The sequence below is a fragment of the Vanessa cardui genome, chromosome 17 (genome assembly GCF_905220365.1).
Source record: "Vanessa cardui chromosome 17, ilVanCard2.1, whole genome shotgun sequence".
Classification (NCBI taxonomy): Eukaryota; Metazoa; Arthropoda; class Insecta; order Lepidoptera; family Nymphalidae; genus Vanessa; species Vanessa cardui.
The window spans coordinates 10,913,168-10,940,924 of NC_061139.1; the positions used below are offsets into that span (position 1 = coordinate 10,913,168).

The 27,757-nt window shown below is 32.9% G+C and overlaps 1 protein-coding gene across 1 annotated transcript; it reads right to left on the reverse strand.

Annotated features, from left to right (window-relative positions):
* Positions 1 to 423: 423 nt before the first annotated feature.
* LOC124536839 (inositol-3-phosphate synthase) lies at positions 424 to 27,552 on the reverse strand. Its single transcript, XM_047113477.1, has 12 exons — positions 27,203 to 27,552; positions 26,263 to 26,435; positions 25,527 to 25,639; positions 23,018 to 23,175; positions 11,637 to 11,770; positions 8,023 to 8,143; positions 7,147 to 7,297; positions 6,446 to 6,537; positions 5,530 to 5,638; positions 3,616 to 3,792; positions 2,771 to 2,946; positions 424 to 2,049 (listed from the first exon to the last, which is right to left on the reverse strand). The coding sequence occupies exons 1-12, from the start codon at positions 27,320 to 27,322 to the stop codon at positions 1,951 to 1,953; spliced, it is 1,623 nt and encodes a 540-aa protein (XP_046969433.1). The 5' UTR covers positions 27,323 to 27,552; the 3' UTR covers positions 424 to 1,950.
* Between the last annotated feature and the right edge of the window lie 205 nt (positions 27,553 to 27,757).

Sequence of the window (27,757 nt, forward strand, 5' to 3'; positions counted from 1 at the left end):
GTAGTAGTAGAGTATACTGTAGTAGGTAAGTATGTATGTAGTTGTTGGTTAACCAAGCTCGTAAATACAATATCATTATTATAGCGAAATATCGACATCAACATAAAAAAATGTACCCACAACCCTATTTGTTGTAGGTATTATTTTATTGTTAAATGTGCCGGGCGCTGGGGGCACGCATATCGGTAAAAAGTCTGGCGGTGAAAGGGTTAAATATATGCAAATATGAACTAAACTAGTTACTGTATAAATCTTGGCCGCGTGGAATGGTGGCAAGAACGCTAGCAGCATTTCCCCGTTTAATCGCAATTCCGATCGTCTGGGCATTTTCCCCTCTGTTCACATTCATATTGATTCAGATCAAATTAAAAGAATCTTTCGCAACTGGCTTAGTTCTATCTTATATCAATAAAAAACTTGTTTTATTTCAAGAATAAGTTTATTTCAATACAAGTGCATACAAGTAAAAACAACACATAGCCTTTGGAAATACTACATAAACATAATTATGTTATTCTTAAATAATCAAAAATAAAAATAAATACTATGCGACTGTCGTACAATTAGAAGCAAAAAATACCCACGATTATTACTTGCATTTTTTTTCCTTATTTTATGCAACCATCAAATATTCTAACATTTGATATAACTTACAAAAGCATTCTAATTGTACATCAGACTATTTTTAAGTATATTTCACTTTTTTAAATGATCTAAATTAAACGTTTGTACAAATTTTGGTAGGACGCATTCAATAAGATTAAATTTTTTTAACAATACATTTATCTAAATGTAATTCTATAAATGCATTTACACAAAAACAAAACTACATTATTAAATACTGGGTTTATCTAATACATCAGATTATTTCTTAATACTGTTTCAATATTAACGGAGATTTTTTGAGATTAATAAAATTACACTATTTTTTTTTTATATTTTTCCTATTGGAGTAGGCAAACGTTTTGCACCATACAGGCTTGACTTAGTAATACAGATCCGAAAAGAATATATTAAGTCTTTAACTTTAATAGTGTATAAATATAATGTTATTTTTATAAATTTTCTATAAAAATATTGGCAGTAAATAATGATTTCTGAACAATCTAGACTGAAAGTGAGAAAAATTTATAAGATCAACACTTGGAAATGGATTTTACATTTAGGCTTTTATTTAACATCATTATTATTTTTCAATATTTGTAATCCATTCCCTTAAATATATTATTAAAATTAAGAAAATGTTGCAAGCAAAAGTCTTCGCTTAATTGAAGATTCTAAGTTATGTAAAGTCTAACTTTTTTTGCAAGTGATGAAATAATCATTTTTATTTTCATCAATTATATGTAAAGACATCAAAATATAAAATATTTTTATTAGCGTTTATTTATGATAGGAAAAATATATAATATATGACTTCTAGAAACGTCTTCGATAAGTTCTAGAATATAATATATACATACATACAACGTATGAACTTTCCTTTGCAGACTAATTTGTTCTATATGAATTAAAATAAAATGATTCTTTTTTATTTAATTTTAGATAAAATAGGAATGTAAGCGAATACTATGATGGATACTAAACTAAATTATAATGATTTCTATTCGAAATTATCTAAACAGATCACTAAAGCACAGCCGAAACAAACAACAAATAGTAACGAAAATACTTCTATGAATGATTAAAATATATGGAACTAAACAAACTTAATTCATAATACGATTATCGGTAAATTTCAACAGACTCAGCTTATACGAAAATCACAACTTAAAAGACATTAAAAAAATATAATATTTGTGTGAAAACGTCACGCTTCTGAAGCGTCCAATCGTTTGTGCTTCGCATAACTAAGGAACGATAAAAATAACTCTGAGATAAAACAAATAAATATTCTCTTCTAGAATCCAAGGCTCTCTGTCATATGTATCTTATATATATTGAAATATATTACTTATCGCCATTCTCCTGGGCTAACTTCTGCCTCTTGGTAGGCGGCGACGACTCGAACATGACACCCGAGCGCAGATCCGACATCAGGAACGGAATCTGGAATGGGAATACTCATATTATGTATCCAACAATGAGTGCGTATCGTTCGTGTAGTCCATTACAACGGGAGGAGGAGTAAAGATAAATGAACAGCTTCGAACTTCAATCGAATAATCTATCGGCGAAGGAAGTGCCTTTTACTTAAGAAGTAAATTTAAAGTATTTTTTTTTATTTATTTAAAATTCTTTATTGACCAACAACATAAGTTGTGACAAAAGGCGGACTTAATGCCTGAAGGCATTCTCTACCAGTCAACCTTTAGGCCAAACAGAAAGTCATGAAGGCGGTAACAATAAATTTTATAATAAATACGATAGTAATAATAATAAAACAAGAACATAGAGGTAATATTGTATATATGCATAAGAATACACATTTATAACTATATATACATACATGATATAAAATAACAGAGTTGTAATAGAAATTATAAAAACACAGCGTAGTGAGAAAAAAAAAGAGAAAATTAAGAGAGGTTTTTAATAAGATGATCCTGTAAACGACGCTTGAAGAATGTCTTAGTAGGAGCCTTTCTAATTTCTACCGGAAGTATAAGTCAGCTCATCAACATATCGGGCAGGTACGGTGCGTGTGCGTGTGCGTGTGCGTGCGTGTGTGCGTGTGTGTGTGTGTGTGTGCGTGTGTGCGCGTGTGTGTGTGCGCGCGTGTGTGTGCGTGTGTGTGTGCGTGTGTGTGTGTGCGGGGTGGGGGCGGCACCTTGTGCTCGAGGCGCATGCGGTGCGCGGGCGGCAGCGCGAGCGCGGCGCGCAGCAGGTCGGCGAGCGCGGCGCGCTGCACGGCGAGCGCGTGGTCGACGGGCGCGCCGCGCGGCACCAGCGGCGCCTTCAGCAGGTAGCCCAGCGCCGACAGCACGCCGTGCATGGGGCTCCACTCTGCGGGTTTATTTTTTTTATGTTATAGGTTGGCGGACGAGCATATGGGCCACCTGATGGAAAGTGGTCACCATCACCCATAGACAATGACGCTGTAAGATATCTATATACCTTACATCGTCAATGGGTCACCAACCTTGGGAACTAAGATGTTATGTCCCTTGTGCCTGTAGTTACACTGGCTCACTCACCCTTCAAACCGGAACACAACAATATTGAGTACTGTTATTTGGCGGTAGAATAACTGATGAGTGGGTGGTACCTACCCAGACGGGCTTGCACAAAGCCCTACCACCAAGTAAACACAACCATTAGTGCCTTACTGACGGAAATTACATCGTTCAAATTCACTTGTAAAATTCAAATGGTTCCATAGGGGTCCCTAGCCCCTTTATGGGTCCGAGGCCAGACAAACTTCAAATGCGGCCCCGGATCCACGTGTCGTATGTTACAGTTTTGTTGCCGGACCCGCCCCGATGGCAAATGTGACTCGATGATGATGGTCGAGTCACAGTCGAACACTATTTACTTCACCATGATTAAGATTTCTATTCTTTCAGCTTAGACTATGAATCTTCATCTTTAGTTCATACATGAGAACAAATACATAACATTACCAAAATATGACTCAAAGACAATACCCATGAAACATTTATATCAGTATCATACCTTCGGTATCGTTCTTGCGGAAGGAGAGGCGGCAGAAGAGGTCAGTGAGCACGACGAGGTCGAGTATGAGAGGCACGGCCAGCAGCGAGTCCTCGCACGTGTTGTGCACCACGAGCGTGTTGGTGCCGTGCAGAAGGATCTCCGACGTGTACTCGTCCATGGCGCGCTTCGAATCCCCTGAATCGAAACATCACACAATGTATCGTGAACTATTTAAACATGTCGGCGCATCTCTCATCGCGTGAACCGTCAAATAAAAATATCCATAACGAACACTGAGAACTAAAGGGGGGGGGGGGTCTTATAAAGTAACAGTCAGTTTTGGATCGTCGCAAAGCACGCATTCACGTGCTCAGTGAACATTACGTTTTAATTTTATGTGAACTTATATTATTATACGATGGTAGAAATCAAACTGTGTAAAATATTATTGTGTAAAATGTACTAAAACTGCTAGAACCATAAGCTGAAGTGATTATTATAGTCATTTTTATTGTTCTACCGTCTCCTTATTCGATAATCTACGCCTACCCGAAGATGACCGAAAGTTATGATAATGTTGATGACTTTAAATACATGTATTGATTTTAATTATGTAATTCTGATTTAGAGATGGTAACACTGTGGCGTCGTGGCTGGCTGGTTAAGAAAGCCGACTTTGATCGAGGAGAAATAAAAAAAAAAACAGAAGAGAGCGGTCGGTGGTCAGAATCCGGGGTTTTTAACGGGGTTATCATGAAAATTAAGGGTGATTGATTGTACAACTTGGAGTTATGCCGATTGAACCAATTATGTTAAATAAATCTAATCGAGCTGAGTTTGGATTTATATAATACATATTCAATATTTGGTAACACATCGTAGTCGTGATAATTATAATAAAAATTATGCTTTGTGATAAGTTTCACACTCAAAAAACAGAGCAAGATTGTCTTTGATTATAGCCTTAAAGGTCAAAATCTAATGCGTAAGACCTCTGTCAAGGACTTAGGAGTAATTTTTGATGAGAAATTAACCTTTAGAGATCATTATGATAGCATTATAACCAAAAGTTGCAAGCTTGGCTTCATCACTCGATCCACTGATGACTTTAAGAAGCCCTCTAGTATTATACAATTATATTACTCTATGGTTCGGAGTATACTCGAATACAATTCAGTAGTTTGGTCACCCTATTATGGTGTTCATCGCGACCGTATAGAAAAAGTCCAGAGGAAATTTATGAGGATACTCTCCTACAAACATCTGAAGTATCAGCAGTTGCTGCACTATTCTGAGAGATTAAAATACTTCCACATGCAATCCCTTGAATCTCGCAGAACATATTTCGATGTTTCATTTCTACATAAAACCATTCACGGTTGTATTGATTGTCACGATTTATTGCCCACTATCAATTTTAACATAAACTGCAGATTTAGAAATCCTAAAACATTTAATATCAATCCGTATTTAAATAAGGTATCCCATAATAACCCCATTGCGAGAATGTGTCGTACTTACAACGATATTGCCGCTAATAATGACTCCGTTGACATTTTCGAGGGTAAGTTTCGTATATTTAGAAGGTGTTTGACGAATTCAATCTTTAAGACTTAGTATGTTATATATTTGACATTGTTATGTAATATTATTTATAAAAAAAATCTGCTATTTTTTAAACTTATTGCCTAATTTCTCAAAAAAATTAATATTCGTGTGATTTTTTTTTTTCTTTAATTTTTACTTGTAATAGCTTCAGCCTTTGTTAACTGTGAATTAATGTATTCTTGCTTGATGTGTACACAAATATTAGGGTGTAACTAATCTTCGAAATTTGTAATTTATTTTCTAGATATTTATCAGTTATTACCTGTCTTGTGTGCCATACGTAATAAATAAATAAATTCAAAATGTAAATGTCCGAATACTGACCGACGTAGGGCACGTACTTGATGACGACCACGTGGTCGGGTTTCTCCCCGGGCGCGTACAGCTCCGAGTTGGAGGCCACCATGTCGTCCACAACGTTGCTCTTCGATATCTGGAGTCAGATTCATCACGTTATTTGTTAAATCTATTATTTTTAGGGTAAAGTTTGAATTTTATGGTAACTTTTCTATACCCGTGATATTGTCAATATATTAACAAACAATCATCAAAATCAAATAGTTAACACTTGATATCGTAACAAACTGATTCGATATCTGGAGTCAGGGTCGTCACGTTATTTGTTATATCTATTATTTCAAAGATAACAGAGTAAAGGTTAAATTTTATGATTGCTTTTCTATACCCGTGATATTGTCAATATATAAACAAATTGTCAAATAGTTAATACTTGATATCATAACTAAGTCACTTTTGCATTCATATTATTTTAGTTTAATCAAATCAAGTATATATCTATCTCACTAGAAACTCTTAATATAAAACTATTGAGGTAAAAAATAATATTTATAGTTTCCATAAAACGAAAGGGGGGGAGGGGTAAATATAAAATAGTATATAAAAATCGCTATAACAGAAACTGAATTGTTCATAAACATAGTTACAATACAAATAAATGTAAAAAATTATATGATTTTTTTATGTTTACATTTTATAATAAAACAAAAATGAGTGATACCGTATTTTTCGAATATCAGTGTCATTCTGAGTCTTTTGATGGTCAGGTCACCAACGCCCATAGACATTGGTAATGTAAGAAATATCAGTCATTCCATACACCACCAATGCGCTACGAACCATGGGAACTTATAAACCCTGCGTAGACACATTGCATTGAGTACCATAAAGCCTGCAACACAAAGACAATTATTCAAAATCATTAAAAACTCTTTCTTATTACCTCCTTGGAGCGAAACTGTCTCGGGGCGGAGAGGTTCTTGCCGTCGTTGTTACCGAGATGGTTGTAGCTCACGATCGACACTGGCTTCAGACCTGTTCGCGGGGATTGAATTTCAACTTATATAACAATCTAAGACCATCTTGTTAAAGAAAAATATATATTAAAAGTAATTAACGAACTAGTATGTTTTGCTGTTTATATATTTATACATACATAAATATTGAATAACATCACATACATTACTCTAATCTGAATGTAAGTAGCTAAAGCACTTGTGTTATGGAAATCTGAAGTAACGATGGTACCGCAAATACCCAGATCCAAGATAACATAGGAAACTAATTAACTTTTTCTACATCGACTCGGCCGGGAATCGAACCCGGGACCTCAGAGTGGCGTAACCTTGAAAACCGGTGTACATCTTAATCTTAATGTGACATTGTTCTTAATATTAAGTTAAAATCAAAAATCAAAATCAAAATAAACTTTATTCAAGTGGGCTTTTTAAGCACTTTTGAATCGTCATTTTACAATTAAGTGAAGCTACCACCGGTTCGGAAAGTAGATTCTACCGAGTTACTCTTTTCCAACATTTAAAAAAATACAGCCATGTTAGTTAATACTATTATTTAAATTAATATATCCTGTCTGGAAGTCAACAGATAAAAAATCAAATGTTTCACAAGCGGCGTCGCACTCACCCGCTGACACCAAGAATTCAACCAGCACGGACTTCAGCTTCGTCTGTCCGGACTTGAAGTCGTCTCCGGCGACGAACACGCCCATTTTCTCGGCTCGCTCCACGACTCCGTCGACGATCGTGTTTTGCGGCGAACCGTTGATGTAGCAACACTGGAAAAATACATACGAATATTTAATATTAATGTTGTATGTACGCATCTCCTACATAAAGATAAAAATTGTAAATGTAATGCAATCTGTATAGTCAACAAACAGTTTTATCTATACATATAATAAAATTGGAGTGTCTGTTTGTAATATTAAAATAGCCCTTTTGCTCAAATTTTTTACAATTTTTGTCTGTCTGTCTGTTTGTTCCGGCTAATCTCTGGAACGGCTGGATAGATTCGGACGGGACTTTCACTGGCAGATAACTGATATTATACGGATAACTTAGTCTACAATAATATATATATTTGTTAAATTCAAACGCGTATAAGATCGCGGGCGCAGCTAATAAATAATTAAATCAGAGGATAAATAGTTTTAAACGTAGATTCACGTGTGAAAGAGTTAGTGAGCATTTTTACTTGCAGTTAATAAAAACATAGTTCGAAAACTGATTTTAAACGTGTTTCCGTACTTTTTGTACCATTACAGTTGGTAAAATTCTGCAAGGTATTGCCAAGTATGTCTACTACAAATTCACTTACGGTGACACGCCAATTTGATGGCTCATATCAATGTCTGATACACACTCACCTGTTTTGGTGGTGACTGACGACTTTAATCTTACAGAACCGCAGACCAGAGGTTGTTTAAAAACAACTTTTATAAAGATGGAAACATTTTCCCAGCAATGTGAAAGTATCGGCCCGTTAATTCTTTTTACTCACCCCTTCGTCGATGGCTGCTAATGCGAATATCGTGGACGGCGATATTTCGAGATTATTCTGACGGAGTGCGCGCTCCAAATTTTCAGATGTGTCGTGAACTCCTTTGGTGACTTCGCAGAACCTGTAAATAACAACATTAAAAAATAAAAAAAATATCACATACCTAGCTCATATTTCTCCCGAAGTTCGGAAAATACTTGGCATTTTTCCCATACATGAAGTTGTTCAGTCCACGACAGAAGAAATAAAATGTAAACCCATACTTGTCAAAATCATATCCATATATGCATTAATGCATACCTGGAGAGTTGACTAATCTTTGTTAAGAATCACCACCATGACGTCACTTGTGCTATAACCGTACGTCATCTGCTATTTTACAACCTACCGCCTCAATAACTACCCATAGATAAGACCTATGTTATATTCACTTCTCAACCTTCTCAAATTCAGAAACAAGAAATTAAAATATATAATATTTATTTACAGCATAGACTCATCAAGTCACCCTTATAAAATTTTTAAACAGGTATTATAAAATGAATAATTATGTTTCCAATAAGCAATAAATAGGTCGATAATGTGATAACAATAACTCTATAACTTTATTTGCGATTCCTATCGATTACGCATCAGAAAGAAAATTATATTTAGTACAGTCGAATATTTAGTAGTAGAATACAGCAAAAGAGACAAGACTATTATTATTAGTTAAATTTTACCTTCATATATACTACTAACTACTTTATGCCGGCGTGATAATCGTATGATTAACAAAAATAAATAAAAAAGTGAATTCGAAAGCATGTAAAAGGTCAGTAAGTTATCTTTCACGAAACTTCTGTTTAAGATTTAGACATTAAAAATCCTGGCTATAGTTAAAAGAAAATAAAGAAACAAGTCCTTTGTTACATCTGCATAAACACACCTACATACATACTCGTAAGCATATAAATAGATGCATATATAATAATGTGCTATGCAATCTATCTACGTCGACTACGCAATACATTCGCAGTTGCAAGCTCTCGGGCGTGCCTCTACAGCCGAGCGTGCGGTAATCGCTATGATTATATTTACACCATGCACACTTCTCAATGACCTTTGAAGGACAATCGTATATAACTATATTTTCATATTGAAATAAGTTCCGGAATTTCCCTTGCCTCAATGTCCAGTATGGCTAGCATGATGTATCGGTTACTTTGTCAAGAAACTTTAAGCAGCACAATATAAAATTGGTTTAAAATCTATGTCCTGAATCTAAAGTCACTCCTGTTTGGGTATTTTTGACAACTCATAAAATTATTAGAGATAATTAAAGATTGAGGAATAGAGTGCATCCGTACTAGCGCCAACATTTGTGCCAACATCTCCTGCGTAATTGGCTCCTGCGGCATATAAATGGATGGCATTACACATTATGTACATATAACATGCACCAACCAGAAGTTTGTGCTAAATGCACAAACTTTATTAATTAATATCCTATTTCAAATTAAAGTTTATAAAATGTGTCTGTAGCACAAATATTATTGGAAGAAATCTAGTATTATGCTGGATTATTTCAAATGTGTGTGTAATTTAATTACTTGATTATATATGAAACATAAAGTGATGCAAATTACATGTCAATAACAAAGTTCCATCGTATCGTATAATTTTACATGCGTGTAGGTAAAAACCTATTAATAGTTAACCTCGAAAACTAATCACAATATCGATAGGGCTAGCGCTATATCGATAGGGCTCACAATGAAACGAATTTATTAAAGTAAACAGTATTCAATATTATGAGAAGGCTCATAATATATTGAGCCGAAGTTGTCCACATAATCAAATTAGTACAAATATATATTATGCAAATATAATCAAATAAAATATAATATTTGTTTTTATTCGGGAAGCCAACATGATTTACATATTATCTAATTCTTTAAAACATCAAAGTTTTAAGAATAGTACAATGTACAGTCGGGGTAAAAAAAGGTTCGTCACCTTAAGATCTAATTTCGTGTGCTCAGTATGAGTATCTGCTTTACCAATCGAGAATAACATATTGGGTCGCAATGTTTAGATTCAAAAGGTATGAATTGTTTAAGACTTGATAGAGGAATTAATTTGAAAACTGACGATGGTTTTCTTACTCTGACTGTACATCACTCATAAAGGCTAACTAAAAAGAAAACAAAAAAAAATCTACTGCGCAAAGAAAAGTAGCAATCAAGCACGAAAATAAATATTCGACTATCAAATAATAAAAACAAATTACACTGTACAAAAAATATTTAAGGTAAATAATCTCATGACAAGCATGAAATATAATTTAAGTAGAGAAAAATCATCAACGTTATTATTCGCGAAAGTCTTGCTTAAATAAGAACAATTTTAGATAAATATTAATTTGGAGGAAAATACATTTTTTATACAATACATTTTACGAAACGAAATTAATTTAACAAATCAAAAAACGTAAAAAACCATGTGAAATCGTTTGAAACAGTTATTGCTGCATAAATAGAAAAAAAACGTAAATAGAATTACATAGATTTGTTGAACTGTAATTACACGGTACATTGACCTATAGCCACGCAGAATTTAAAAAAAGTAGATTCGAGTGTATGGAAAAATGAATTTTATTATATTGTGTCATGGCTCAGAGTTGAATAATTATTCCGTGCGTACGATCATCGTAATACGATACTGTTAATGTAACACGGTTGCAAGTTCAATGTCATTGGAGCCTTTAGGTAGCGGAAAATTAGAGTATGATGTGTTACTGATCGCAGTTTGTATAATTTAGAATATTAATGACTTTTACTACACAATTAGTTTAACTTGCGGATCTACCCGTGAGATATTTAGACTTCATTACATAGTATATAACAAAGTCACTTACTGCTGTCAGTCCACAGTCAACTGATTTTAATACGGTCTGTTAATAGATAGATTGATTCGAGAGAGGAAGATTTTAGAATATAGTTCACAGAAAATATTGTAAAGAAACACTGATAAGTACTGCACCCGTGCGAAGCGGGGGCGGGTCGCTAGCTAACTATTATAACGCACGAACCGGACCAAACCAAAAAAAAAAACATTTCAACAACAGACCATACTAATTTCATATTTTAAAAATATATATTCCAATACAAACAATTAACAAATGAATAACGTAAATAGAGCATCCTAGTCGAGATGGCCCAGTGGTTAGAACGCGTGCATCTTAACCGATGATTGCGGGTTCAAACCCAGGCAAGCACCGCTGATTCATGTGCTTAATTTGTCTTTATAATTCATCTCGTGCTCAGCGGTGAAGGAAAACATCGTGAGGAAACCTGCATGTGACAAATTTCATAGAAATTCTGCCACATGTGCATTCCACCAACCCGCATTGGAACAGCGTGGTGGAATATGTTCCAAACTTTCTCCTAAAAGGGAGAGGAGGCCTTTAGCCCAGCAGTGGGAATTTACAGGCTGTTGTTAACTAACTAACTTGAGCATCCTAGTCTCCATTCATTCAAATGTTGGCTTTGTCACTAGCCTATTTAATCTACCTAGCCTAGCTAGTATAGTTTCACTATTCTGAATCCCTATATCAGCAACATAACAATTACCTTTCAGTGTTGGCCGTCCAAAGCACAATAACCCTGTCCAGCTTGTTCTTGTCCCGGAAGTCCTTTATGTCAGCTCGGATTTGAAGATACTGCTCATATCTGGTTCCCTTGATGAGGTTGACTGCGCGATCCGCCTGAAATACATACAAGAATCATTTTAAATAACCTGTCCCGTCTTATTACAGGGGGTGCAAACCTGACCTGACCGAAACTGATGATAGCTCATCGAAACTAGAACATTGAACATTTTTGCACCCAGACGCATGTTGTACTTAAGATGGAACCGACAACTACCTCGTAAGATTCTAAACTGAATCTTAGCTAATTATTGCAGATTCAGGCATCAATGAGTTTGAACATCTTATGCTCGGCTCGAAGGAAACTATTGTGATAACCATCCATGTGTATGATTTTGGGGGAATTCTGCCACCTGTATATCCACCTACCCGCATTGGAGAGTGGTGCTACTAAGCAGCAAATTATTTTGGCACAAAAGGCCATGTTTATATTTATAAATATATAAATATATTTGAGACAACATCACATACTTTACTATGATCCCAACATAAGTAGCTGAAGCACTTGTGTTATGGAAATTAGAAGTAACGACGGTACCACAAACACCCAGACCCAAGACAACATAGATAACTAATGGTAATCTACATCGACTCGGCCGGGAATCGAACCCGGAACCTCAGAGTGGCATACCCATGAAAACCGTTGTACACACCAATTGACCATGGAGGTCGTCATTTATGTAGCGATGGGGAATATACTAATCCTACTTTACGTATCTACATCATAAACATTTATAGATATAATAAATCTGTAAGCGGTTTAAATCATTGTATCATAATATACGGAATTATCTAAATCCTGTAATACTAATCCCAAGATTAATAATTAACAATTTAATCCCTACTATTATGTTCGTTTACATAATGTAATTAATTTTGCATTATCAATCTCTTGTGCTTCTCTTCCGGGTGGATTTATCTAATTCCTATAAATGAATCTTATAAATATTTCTTTTTTAGGTTAAGTTTCTGATACAAAAGTTTGACTGGAAAAGATTACTATTGCGAAGATTTCACACGCTTTTAAGGCATAACCTACTATGTCTTTTTTAACGCATCGGAAACCTAATGATATAAAACTTCTTTTTCAATTTGTTTGTATTTTCTTTTGATACATCAAACCTCCTCCGTCAATTATGTACCGACTGTAATCGGCTTATAAATAATGAAAAAAAAAAGTAAAACATAGTCATCATAATCTTAAAGAAGTCTACATTGAAATGAAAAATAAGTAAATAAATAATAAAATAAAAAATAAGTAATAAATTTGAGTTAATAATAAGAACGAATGACTTGACAACATTTAATAATCTAACTGAAAACAAACCCTACATGAAAACCACAAACGAAAAACAACAGGACAATTAAACACTTATGTTATAAAATGTATTAAAATTTACTTTATTAATAAAAAGACATTTCTATGAAACTAATAATATCATATATGAATCGTCTTATAACTTAGCATTTGACTTAAATAAAACAAAAACTACTCGGTTTTTTACTGTAATCCATGATAATAATATAACTGCGAAAAAAAACCCTTAATGTTACATATTCAAACCTAAACTACCTTTGACACTTCCAACAACCTGCTAATACCCGATCCAGTAGACATATAATTTTCTCAATGAAATTTTACTAACATATTTCTATTATATTTCAGTATATAAGTCATGAAAATTATTGTACCCCTCCCAAATTTGTTTTTACAAATAGTCAGCTGTCCAAAGGTTGCCTGAAGAGATCGCTGTTTTACGAGAGAAGGCCGCCTGTTGCATTTATGCAACTTTTGTAAATTTTAATCCTTATGTACTAAGTAAATAATAAATAAATAAAAATGTTCTCATTCAATGGTACTCATAGTACCAAGATATTTCAAAATGGAACCAATACTAATAGACAACTCGAATATAAAATTGATGAATGAATGAAAGAATGAATAAATAAATGAATCCAGCATAAAGATCTAACTCTCTGAATAATATCTTTGGTTATAGTTGTGGAATTTTAAAACATATATATATTTCGAATTTCAGCGAATTTGTTATCGAAATAGCAATAGCTTCTACTCTCAATTAACACAAAGGCTACCTCACACCGCTCTCTCCTCAGCACCGGACGGAAGCTAGTGTTTGATATAAATAACTCTTACACACAATTCACCGTTGGATTACAAAAAAAAACCAACAGTAACTGGAAGGAGCAAAACAAACGTGATGTTTTAAAACTATTACAGATCGACCGATGTTCTACTGACATAATATGTTACATGTTTGTAAAACATTACAACGTCTAACTTTGTAAACATACACTCACATAAGCGATCAACGATCAACCATAGATAAACAAGTCCTTTTGTGATGCCATGTTGAACAACTGTAACAATCGTTTATGTGATAAAAATCATCAATGGTATATTGTAACAATTTTCCGAACAAAGAAAATATTTGCATTTGAATTATACTAATAAAAGATTCGAATGCATTTTTCACCTGTACAAGCTGGTCAGCTATAATGAAAATGTTTATTTATACTTTCAATTATGTGGAATTTATTCAGTAAATAAAACTTAAACTAAAATTTTATAATATAATCCGACACAAACATGAATATATGCATTATATTTAACTTTTTAATCCACATAATTCCAATGCTTTAAGTTGATCATCTGGTATGGAACCATATTATTGTTATAACATTATCATTATCTTAGAGGTTGCTCATATATGTTGAATAACTAGATGAACTAATTTTCTTTAATCATAGCTAAGAAAATTCTCGATAAAATAATAAATCAAAATCCACCACAGACAATCATACAGATATAAACGTCAATCATATACCACCTCTTTTTCTACACCAGGGAATTAAAAATAAAATTAAAGAATTCCCCTGTTAGAAGTGTAACATTAAAATTTATATTTTTAAGGTAATTAACAAGTCTATCGAAACTTTAATTACAGGCTTAATTACCATGAGAGACTTCATTATTTACAAATTTTATTTATCGAAACATTTAATAAAGTTAATAAAAATTATAACACCTTTAAACCCAACAAGCAAACATAGCCATTGACTTTTTTTTTAAATAATAATAATAATGTCCCATTTAAAGAATTGATAAAATTCAGTTAAATCTAAAGCTTATGCTCAGAGTGTGTACAAGATAAGCCAACAAAGGTCAGAATCGAATCTACGAATTTAAACAAAGGTATCCCGAATACAATTGCGCTATAAACGATATAAGCGAATTTTAAGCTCTTTAACGACATTATAAGACAGTTTTGCCACAAGATCTAATATTCTGTTTCTCATGAACCATTCATCATTACATAGTATAAAACGGTGTCGCTTACGGCTGCTTGTTTCTATGTATGCTTAGATTTTTAAAATTACGCAAGGGATTTCGATGAATTTTTTTTTAAAAGATAGTATGATCCGAGAGGTAGGTTTTTGTATATAATACATGGACAATATATCTTTTGTGGTATATTTATAATGAGTATTTTACCCATGCGAAGCCGGTACAGGTCGCTAGTATACATTATAAGGTATGAATATTTCATGGACGAGAAAAACGGGTAGGTACTGGCTTATGTAAAGTGTTCCGTTTACGATCAACGCCTAGTGGACATGAATGATTTAACATCGGCAAAGGCAATACAATAGAGCCATTGAATTGACCCGTAATGCTACGCGACAGTTAATGTTTACGCAACTGTTCCGTTTCTATTTGATATTTTTTTTTATTATTAACAACATAAAAAGGTTATATAGGTTAGATTACAGATTCAAAAGTACTAACTTTTCTTATAAAATATTTGAATTTTCTTAATTTCGAAGTAATTTTGTTACCACGCAAGCACACTGAACGTACAAAGTAACTCTGTCGGTCTGTCTATTTGTTACCCTTTCACGGTTAAACGCCGAAACTAATTTGAAAAGTATATAGATTGGACATTTTTATATCTAAAATCTACGACAATACAAAGACCAACCAGCCCTTTACCGACCGAAAAATTATCGATAATAATTAAGCCCAAATAAAACTCGTAATAAATCAGAAGTGCTTAGTCAAATTTGAATCTTAGATTGCGACCCCGTGTAACCCACCAAACATCACGAATTATCAAACGACCAATTTAAAATAACAAAAAGGATATAAAAAGACGTGAAAGAGATGGAAAATAACCAAATCAACGATCATAATTTCAAAATTTTCACAAGAATAAGTAAAACAATCCGATTATACAATAACCCCCCAACTAAACTTCGTCAAAGTTCAACGAGGCCTTAGACATTTCAAGGCTCTCTCTAGTTCATGTTCTGAAACGTGCCGTAACAGCCCAACTAAGGACTAAAATAGATGTCAAACTTCGTAATGGGATTATGTGTTCTATTCCTCGAACGTTAGATACGAAAATCGTATTTGTGCTATTTCACTGTGAATAATGTCGGGTACGCTGTAACAGAGCACGTTGCACTGACGTAGGACATAGCAATTTACACGCGTTTATCGCGTTCAGATTTAAACGGAATTTGTTGCTCTTAATACAATGTATTGCGTACGACTGTTACTAAGTCATTGTTGTTTCAACATAAAGTGTAGTACTTTTTTAAAATATGTGTATCGATACAAATATTTAGTACAAAAGCCATACTCTTAAACTCAAATCAAGGTTAATCCGACTGGCGTTCTACGCATGCGTATAAGAAATATTGTTATTTTTTTGTTTATAGAAGCAAAACTTTAATTTTTTATTTATATTTCAATGAATAGCCGATATTTAAATAAGAAATATAACATTGGCAATAGTCCGAAATAAAAAATAAATAGATAATTATATCCCTATAGATAACATCTAACTACGTCGGTTGTTTTATCGTATAACGATAATCCTGCCAATATAAATTATGTATGAGACTATGAGTAAGTAATTACATAAACAAGGAATAAACTTGGCATTGCAATAGCAAATATATGATTAATAATAATTAACATAGTGCCCCAAGATCCCGCGTTTGGGAGAACTGTCTCCATTTTTAGAGCAAAATTACTCGACAATGCTCAAATACATGGAAAAAACTGGGAAAAAAATAAATGACGTTACATGAAAATCGACGTTTTTATTTACAAATTCATGAAACCCATTTACTAAAAATAATACTGATACGTTGAGAACAGTGAGGCCTAATTACAATAGTAATCCTTAAATTAGATTATGTTTGTTTCGTATTTCCTAAAAGACGTAAGCACAACACTGAAAACAGGTGTTGTAAAATATATTTACTAAACTACTTCTATCAATCTTCTTTTTATTTCTATCTTTCTACTACCTAATAAAGATTTATAAATTTTTTTGGATTTAAGCTACCTACAAACTAGATGTGTGTACCTGGCGTGATAATTATATCACTAAAACTATAGATATAGTTATAATTAATTATAACCATACGGTTATAATTAATTATTTAATCAATTTTCATATAATAATATGTTATTTAATTAAAATGCTGTTAACAGCGAAACTATTAAACGATATTTCCCTATTTGTTTTTAAATAAAATTAAATATACAAAAAGATAGCGGCAGCGCATTTGGAATTACGTTTAATATAAAGTATTAATATGTATGTAAAATTAAATTCAGTGCATTTCCCTTCTTATGTCAATATATGTATCTAATGACTCTCAAAGGTGCACTCTTGAATTATAAGCTTTTAAATCAAATTTACACACGATCCCATCTTGTACACGAGCACACGAGCACGAGTCACTCATACAAATGGAAACATGGGGAAAACGAAGGGACTGGCGAGTGAATAGATCTATAATTTAGTTCCTTTTAAATCTAACATAGCCCAGCGGCTAAACACATGAATTCTACCCGAATTTTGTAAGTTCAAATACACCATAGATATTTTTTTAATTTAAGTGAAGCTGATGTAGACTAATTTTTCTTAATATGGATAGATTAAGTGTGCCGTTTATATGAATCAGAAACTACTTCGGGGATAATTTCAAAAGAAACTTTCGAATAAAGCAAAAATAGACTTTCGAAAATGCGGCTTTAATACGTCATGCGGCATAAACTACAAATTACCACCCTCGAAAGAGCTGTAATCGACCTCAGTAAAAAACCTTTGCAAAAGAGTTAATATATGTCGTACATCATATGGCATCACATCATATACACAAAATTTGATTAAAGACAGTAAATGATACTGCCCCATATCGCACCATAACTGTAAGTCGATTAGGAGTTCCATCACTACATAGTACAATACAAAGTCGCTTTCTCTGTCCCTACATTTTTAAATCTACGCAACGGATTTTGAAGCGTTTTTTTTAATAGATAGTGTGATTCAAGGAGAAGGTTTGTGTATATAATACATGAACAATATAATAAAGAAACACTGATAATTTTAGAAGTTTGCAATGTGATGTCGTAAATAAACAAATTCTGTAGTATATTTAGTATCAGTAGCACCCGTGCAAAGCCGTGGTGGGTAGCTAGTTGATTATAATATTCGACTATGATAATTACATAAACATAACCACATTACGGAAGGTGACTCAAATATCCAAATAACCTACAAATAAAAGATTCGATCGAATATCGCTAACGTGCTCCTTAGAATTGTTACGTTCTCTTCCGTTCCGTTACTTTGTCATGGATCCTATGCTCAGAACCTTACCAAACTTTGACCCAAGTACCCTTGAAGTATATATTTTATAATAAAAAAAAGAATCATCAAAATTGGTTAACGTGATTTTCACCTATTTGTCGCGCATATACATAATGCAAATTTAAGACTTATATCGTTTTCATACGGATACCATCATCGGAAAAAAATAAAATTAAAATGGGACCCCACTACCTTTCAAACAAAAAAAAATTATGAAAATCGTTCCACCCACTGAAAAGTTACGAGGTAACAAACGTTGGTTGGATAAAATTTGCTCACTTGATTTTGACTAATTTTAAAATTCGACCAACTCATTGGTGGAATTGTTGTTAGTTTAGTGGAAGGATTTTCTTTTAAATATAACTTAAGAGAAAAGGCATCAGCTAGCATCAGGACAATTTCAATTTTTATTTATCTACTAATATGATTTAATCAATATTAACAGTAAAATACAATTATACTACATTCTAACTCTTGTGTCTTGCTTTAGGTACGGTCATTTACAATTAAGATTATAAATATATTTTTTTAATTATAATTAGAAATACAAAGAAACAATGTTCCATATAAAATACAATATTTGGCGATCACACGCAGATTTCCATAAGACGTGCCAAAACCAAACGTCATCAACTCTTATTTGAAACACGTAAGCGTTTATCAAGAATTATTGGCAACGAATCTAATATAGCAACAGATGGAAAATTATGAAGACCTATCGTCAACCAAACGACATCAAGAGATCCTTTGCCAACATGCCAACGTCAACCGAACGACTTGTAGGGATCCTTGGCAGATCCTTTGCCAATTGTAACTCATGGCCCTACTGAGAGATCTGCATGTAAACTATCGACAACATTGGCTAAATAACATAGACTTTCCGACCCGGTGTTGACATCACTGAATATAGTTGTTAAATGACGATTCAAAAGTGCTTATAAATGCCTATTTGAATAAAGTTTATTTTGATTTTGATCTTGTTTGACGTTCTTTACAAATGTCACATATTTTAAAATTTCCCTTTAAAGAGTTAAATGATTTAGAAAATCAAGAAATCACTATGAAATCATCTAAATATACAAAATGAATTAGATGCTTGGCAGGCTTGTTGAATAATATAACGCCCATCTATTATGCTTCAAACGAGGAGTCAAAACATTTTCAAAAGACAAGTGACCCAATGTAAATAAAGACACATCAACAGCAACAACAAGCAGTGGCTGATTTACAAATCTGCCGCTAGTAGGATAGTACGCTATTTAATTTTTGCCGTCCCTACTTTTTTTTTGCAACATTTGTGATTTGTATTCTATCGTCCTCATTACATCTGTTTTTTTCCGTTATTAGTATTATTATAAACTAGGCGATATTTCTGACAGTTACTAGATTATTTTTCCAACTCGGTATGTAATGACGAGTATACGGATTACGCACGTAATGTGTATACATATAATTATGAGTCTTTTAATAAACATAAAATTTGCCGCCCCTCTAAATCTACCGCCCTAGGCTCCAGCCTACTTAGCCTATTGGTATCCGCCACTCACAAAAAAATATCTTAGATAATGTTATTGATACCAATGTACCGAATGATTCATTGTTAAATAAAGCCCCATATTTTTATTATATAAAAGATAAGCTGAGGGAACCACTAATGCCAACCATAAAAGGGTGATAAAAGTGGTGAAATTGTTGTGAAAATATCGTTCCAACAGTTACTTTCATTATTACAAAACAGTTCCATAAATTTCAGGAATTTAAACTGTTAAAAAAATGGACAAAATTTGTGTCTTTTTAAATAAAATATAGCAGTTTTAATTTTTTTCAAAATCTGTTACCATAAAAGATACAATAAGGGCGTCAAAATGTGGAATAGGAGTGCAATTATTTTTATATTAAAAGTATAACAAGTGATATGTTATGTCACCATAAATAAAGAACACGTTTTTCAAGGTCTCTTATTCCTATAAAGGGTAAAATATGAACTTATAATCTGTAGAAGAACTAATAACGTCACTTTAATGTGTTCGTTCATTTTTATAATTGTTACTTATGCATGCACAGCTGTTTATGGATTAGACTACAAGGATTTAGAATAAACTTGTATATTAAGAATATTAGTCGTATACGTGAAGAACAAACGATAATTTTGTTTAAATTAAATTATACTTTTAAATATACATTTAGCGAGGCGAAGAAGCTGATAACGACTAGTGCCTCATACAATGGTGATATAGGAATCTATCAGAGGCGCATAGACCATTACTGCAATAATGGAATGGAAGACGAGTTTAGTTATCGTCAAACATAATTAAGAAATTGTATAAAAAATATCCAGTAATCTAACTTACGAATTACGGTTACGTAATTTGAGCACCAATCCTAATACTAATTGAAAGAAACAAGTATTAAATACGCCAGTAGAAAGTATAATATTTATTTATTTCAGGTTTTATTTTTATATTATTGCCCCGAAGTTTACAAATCAAATCTTTTACAATAATTATTCTAAAAAATGTTCCATGCGTGACTTTCTCTTGTTTTTTTAATAATCCGTTTTCGCGGGAAAACATCTTGTATTATTTTATACAGCCATACCAGTTTTAAAATCGATTACACTTATGAAAACGGATACACTAAAAAAATATGAGTTTATTAAATATATAATTATAATATAAATGTATTAGCATAAAGAATTATTTCTAACACAAGAAATAAAAGAACAAGTATAGAGGTTAATAAGGACACGATGTTCTTAATGTAAGTAGTTCCTTATTTAGTTAATAAGAAGCAACTACACTAACATCCAAGAAGAATCTGTGACAGTATCTAAACGAAACTTTTTTTATACCGTCCTTTTTTCAACAATAATATTTGCCATAGCATTTTTCGTATTCCTATTAAAGCGATTTTTTAATCCCGAGGTGTGTTATGATAGAAGAAGTCATAGATTTAAAAAAGATCGTAAGTATTTTTTTTAATTAAGAAAATTTTCTGTGGTGTTTTTGGTTTAAATATAAATCTTTTCCATAACAAATTATTATAGGTGTGCATTAGATGTTTTTTTTTATAAGGCGACTAGCGGTCGCCCACGGCTTCGCCCGCGTAGATAACGGTTCATAATCAGTCTTCTAATATCCCTACTGCTGAGGCACGGTTACATTTGAAGAATTACTGCAACCGGCGCTTGGATCTATTGTGATAAACCTCAAATTCGTGATCACAACACCTCAGCCAGACCAACATCAGCCACGAATCTGATGAGGTTCTTAGGGTCGGAGGCCATTATGCCCTCTAAGGACCGGAGTTAGAACATTTTATAGTTCTATCTTTTATAGTTTAGGCATCATACGCAAAAAATCAACTTTTGGTAGATTTTTTCCTTTTTTGTCGAAGAGTTTTTAAAATCGGTCCAGTAGTTTTTGAGCCTATTCATTACAACCAAACAAACAAAGTTTTCCTCTTTATGATATTAGTGTAGACTATGAGACAGTACAAGAGACAAAATAAGTGTTAAATTTTTTACATTAAAAAATAATTAAATTAACGCAGCAGGCAAGTGCCTTATTAAGTGAATAGATCAATACCTCAACCATTCACATTAAGCGGAACCATAATTAATGTACTACAAGTTACAACGCTATTTCGAGTTTAAGCCACCATTGAGTTATAACCTTTTATCCTGTAATCACTTTGTTATATTAAACCACTTAATTTTACCACAATTTTAATTACAGGATTACGATATAAATATTTACAAATAAATCATTTCATTCCGCATACATTTTTTTAATTATTTAAAACTTTTGAAGTACATGAGTAGTACAATTATTGATTTTCATACGAGATTCATAAATTGAATTGAAAATGAATATTCTGATTATCTTTCCTCTCGCTTCCTGTAGTCTTTGGGATTGATTTCATGAAAGGGACGCAAGCGTGTAACACAAGCGTGTAACACAAGCGTGTAACACAAGCGTGTGACAGGCGGGGAGCGCGCTATTTGAACTGACCAATGAGGGCGCACGGTGCTAGAGTTGCCTGTGACATAGTATCAACGTATTTTTCGAGAGGAGTAACATTTTCCTATCAATGTTATTGTTATTTAATGTTTATTGACACTTTCTATTTGCTATATATTACTAAATGAACACTCCAAGGCTTATTCTTTTTTAGTATTTTACATACACATAATTAAATCAAATCAAAATCTTTTGAAACGTCATTTAACAATTAAGTGAAGCTATTACCGGTTCGGAAAGTAGATTATACCGAGAAGAACCGGCAAGAAACTCAGTAGTTACTCTTTTTCAACATTTAAAAAATACAATCATATTAGTTAAATACAATTATATATGTATGTAATTCATCCCGCCTGGAAGTCAACAGGTATTAATTCTAAACTTTTTTATCATCTACAAAATCTTGTATCGAATAATATGCCTTTTTTACCATTGATTAAGAAGAGTTATTAGTGTCGATAATTGTTAGTGGTAACAACATTCGTAATCACAACTTAACACGCTTCAGATGCAAATGATTTAAACCTGTAATACTATTCGAATAAACACAACTTTGACTGTATTTTATTTGTTACAATATTGGTACTGACCTGGTTCGCCGCAATGAAGTCAGGGTCGTATATCGCGGGACGGGGGCGCATTGTCGCCATTTCCTTGCGAAGCTTCTGCTGTAGGTCATAGTCGATGACCTTGGCGCGGACCATGGCGTCTGCGAGATTCATTGGACTGATGTCCCATCCGTCGATCGCTATTGAGATACATGAATGAATGAATGAATGAAATATACTTTATTATACACCAGGGAAAGTACATAAAATTTTAAAACAGAAAAAAAACAATGTTATAGAGTATACAATCGGCGGCCTTATCGCTAGAAGAGCGATCTCTTCCAGGCAGGTTGGCATAGGACATTATAACAAATAAATAAATTTAGGGTGGAGGTGTACTATAATACAAATATAATAAAGTAGTAAAAATAATACATACATATATAATGAGAAAATACACACATAACTAGTAAGTAAAACATACACACAATTTTAAAATAAATGAGGATTAGAGGAGGAGAAAGGTAAGGGATTATACATTACAAATGAATGATCGAACGCAACTGAGGATCCAATCAAAACAGTTTATAGTGTGTAAATAGCTTTTCACCAATAAATACCAATTTCAAATGTTTTAATATCAAAGATAAATAACCAAATGCATCTCATAAAATAAATACTAGTTGCGTTTGCCGTATTGGGTTAAAGGTACTGTACGGTCGAAGTTGTGAACCTATACACCTTGATAGCTTTCTTTGTATGCGTGTTTCTTTCTTTGTGTGTGTTTTTCAACAGCGTGTAAACACCCCACAGCTGAGGAAGGAGTATATCTAAATGTCTTAACTGTAACTCTTGATAAAGGAATGAATTTGAAAACTGACGAAGGTTTTCTTACTCTGACTGTAGATAAATCCAATCTGTGTCGACCGCAAAACATTTAAATCATATAAGACTAAATGCTGTGTGAATAATAAATAAGACTTAGGAATAGTTTAGATGTTGAGATATATCACGTTTAATAGATGATGATTGTTATTGTTTTGTTAATCGCGATTTATTCTCTATTTTTATTCAGATATATTTTATTTTAAATTGAAACATTTGTTTTAATGTATGTTTTATCGTAAAACTACGGATTATTCATTGAGTCAATATTCGTTTTAAATAAATATAACTTTTTATTCCATTTTTGTAAAAACTAAGCATTTGGAATCATAATTCCGATTCAGCGGCATCGATTTTAGCCCGCGTTCCATTTGCTATTTGCACGTATTTAAAATAGTACGACACAACTTAGGTGTAGCATCGGCAAATTCAATAAAAAAGAAAACACCGATATGATCTAATACTAAAGAGACGCCTCAGCCTTTTAATATTCCTTAAATATTTTTTGCGTTCAACACAGATTGGATTTATGTACAATCCGAGTAAGAAAACCTTCGTCAGTTTTCTAATTCATTCCTTTATCGAGAGTTACAGTTACTATCACAATACAGAAAGAATAAAAATAATTTACAAATTGATAAACCATAAATTGAGTGGAAACGCTTGCATCTAACATTTACTGTCGATAAATTACACGTAATATGCTACGCATAAGTATTCGAAGCGATTATATCACTTTATATTGCATTGTTACAAAGAAACAAGCAATAAAATCGCTTGAGACCAGAAGTACCGACTACATTATTTTCAGGCTACACTAATTGACTTAAACCCTAATGTCCAATAACGCCAGAATAAAGAAAGATTTTTTTACTTTAATAGGCTATTGATATCAATTATCAATAGCCTATTAAGGTAAAGAAATCTTACCACTCGATAATCAAGCTCTCGACCAATGATATCGCGTCAATTCGCTATCACATGTTGTTTATTTGGCTTTCCTCCTGTTACGGTAGGAAGAAAGCATACGCAACTACATAATCCCTTAGTATTGATACATAACTTGCAATTACGATTTAGACTAGTTTTAAGGATGTAGATGTAAGGGTTTAAATACCGAATCGGGCCATTAAATTATCGGATTTTACTAAGTGACAATCCTATATATAGAAATTGGCAGCGTTTTTATTTCCGTACACGTTAACCGTTTCCATTCATGTCCGATTTACATCCGATCGGATTACGCAAATGAGATGAGTCGAGATGGCCCAGTGGTTAGAACGCGTGCATCTTAACCGATTGATTGCGGGTTCAAACCCAGGCAAGCATGTGCTTAATTTGTCTTTATAATTCATCTCCTGCTCAGCGGTGAAGGAAAACATCGTGAGGAAACTGGCATATGACAAATTTCATAGAAATTCTGACACATGTGTATTCCACCAACCCGCATTGGAACAGTGGTGGAATATGTTCCAAAACCTTCTCCTCAAAGTGATAGGAGGCCTTTAGCCCAGCTGTGGGAATTTACAGGCTGTTGTCGGATTATGCAAATGAGAGAATAGAGTGCAGTTATTAGACGCTTTATCTTCCCGAAACAATCGAAAACAAACCAAAATCTTCAAAGTAGCATTACCTAAGCCACCACACATATTACAACACTACTCACCCAAATCATCCGGATGTACCATCGGCAGGAGTTTAGACATCGTAACGAAAACATCCTGTCCTTTCTCGTCGATACCGAGACGTACCGTCGACGCTTGTGTTATGGAACCCAACCTAAACAAAAACGGTACTTTGATCAACAGAATTTAGTTCATTTATTAACTGACTTTGTTGTACACTCAAATCACTCACTAAAAAATTATTATATCTAGTATTGTATAATATTACAATGGAAAAATGAATTACGTATAATTTAGATTATACAAATCGTCAGGTTGAATGAAAAAAAATTAACATAAGGATTGATGCACATGGCGCTACAATGGGAAGCACGACTGAGCTACCTAAATTGTATCCATATAAAACCGCACCACAGCCTCATAAGCGCTGCGCGTCAGCCTTAAATTCCTACATTTAACAATAGTAATCCATTAAGCAATTACCCGAAAAAAAAAAACTGAATAACGGATATCAAAAATGATATATATTGACTTTTCACTTTGACTTTGATATTAGACAAAATTTTATTTAAAAAAAGATTTGAACTATACTTAAAACATAAAGATACTTAACTAAAAGGCTTACCGGCAGTGCCAACACAACTGCCGATGAGCTGATCATTTTTAATATTTCATTATAAACTTACAATCCATGCCCAAAGCTGTTAATGCATTAAAGTTGGTGCGGCCAGATAAAAATTATTCTTTAGTTGTTATGTTAGTTTATTCAATACTTACCAGTTGGAATCCATTTGACCATTCTTAGTGTTCCACGTGAGCTGATGCTTGTTAGCCAGGACAGCGGCTGTGAATGTGGAACCATTGTTACCCCCCCATCCCACTAGCATCACTCCCACTTTTCCTATTTTCCGGCCAGTGCGGATAGATAGCGATGTTTTGTATGGTTTGGCCTGTGGAAAATTACAAACTTTACAGAATTATTCATCAATCTTAAACTAAAATATAATTAAAAGAATTTGTTGTAATTCACATTTTTTATTAAAATACTGATGTACTCACAATAATATTTTTTTAAAAAATACACAATATTAAAAACATTCAAAAATTCATATAAAAAATGTATCTTATTTTTATTATATGAAATATTTTACAAAAGTTATTGCTTTTGGCTTATATGCCAGGCATAAAATAATCATTAATTAATTAATTTAAAAATAAAACATCTTAATGGCCCAGTGGCCGGAACAGAAGAATTACAACCAAAGGAACCAAACCAGGGACAATATTTATTGGGGATGGTGACCACTTATCATCAGGTGGTACATTTATCAATCCCTTCATAAATATTCTTTAAATATAAACCATTAAATATCATCACTATATAAATAACTGTGACTTTACTATTAGTACTAGTGCCTTTTTCATATCTATTACTTACTAAAAATCCAGTTAGATTATATACAAGTAGGATGAAATACTATTGGATCATACATAATTAAACATCTAACAAGAATCTCATTCGAATATTGAGAAAATTCTATACATCATTTTGGTGTTCACTAATTAAATGTTTAGTTTTATGTTTGGGTACTTTTCTATTATTTTATGATAATAAATTAATAAGTTCGACCATTGAGACGATTCCGTGAGTTTCCAGGAAAATCAATCAATCAATAGCCGGCGCAATTCAATACAAATATCATAACATTTTACTTACCACAATTTCATTATCCTTTTTTGTTACTAATGTTTCGTTATATTCGTATTCAGAAAATATGTAATCGTCAGTGTATTTCACGTGTGGCGATGAAACAATCAAGTTTGAGGTTGTACTCATTTTGGATTTTTTAAATATACTTTTAAATACTTATGTTTATTTCTATTTAAGTTTTATTTTGTTGATTAATATAATAAACGAGTACTACTAAGTATTAATATGTTCTATTATATTATATCAACGAAATCTTTTGCCGCAAATATTTCGTGGTTTCAAATTCAAAACCTGAATTCCTGAACCTGAACACACGTAAATCTTCGCGACAGCCAACCACAGACTAATGCAATTTTTAATTTATTACATGCGAAATGAGAATGCGATAGGTGGATGACGGAAGTCAGTATGATCTCACACCACACGTATGAAAATGATAATGGGCTAAAATTAAGTCACATGTGTAGTAAAGGCATTACGATCTAATAAGAAATGATTATAATTATTCTAAATTATAAAATATCTTTGTAGAAAATATATTATTTAATATTTTTACCGCTA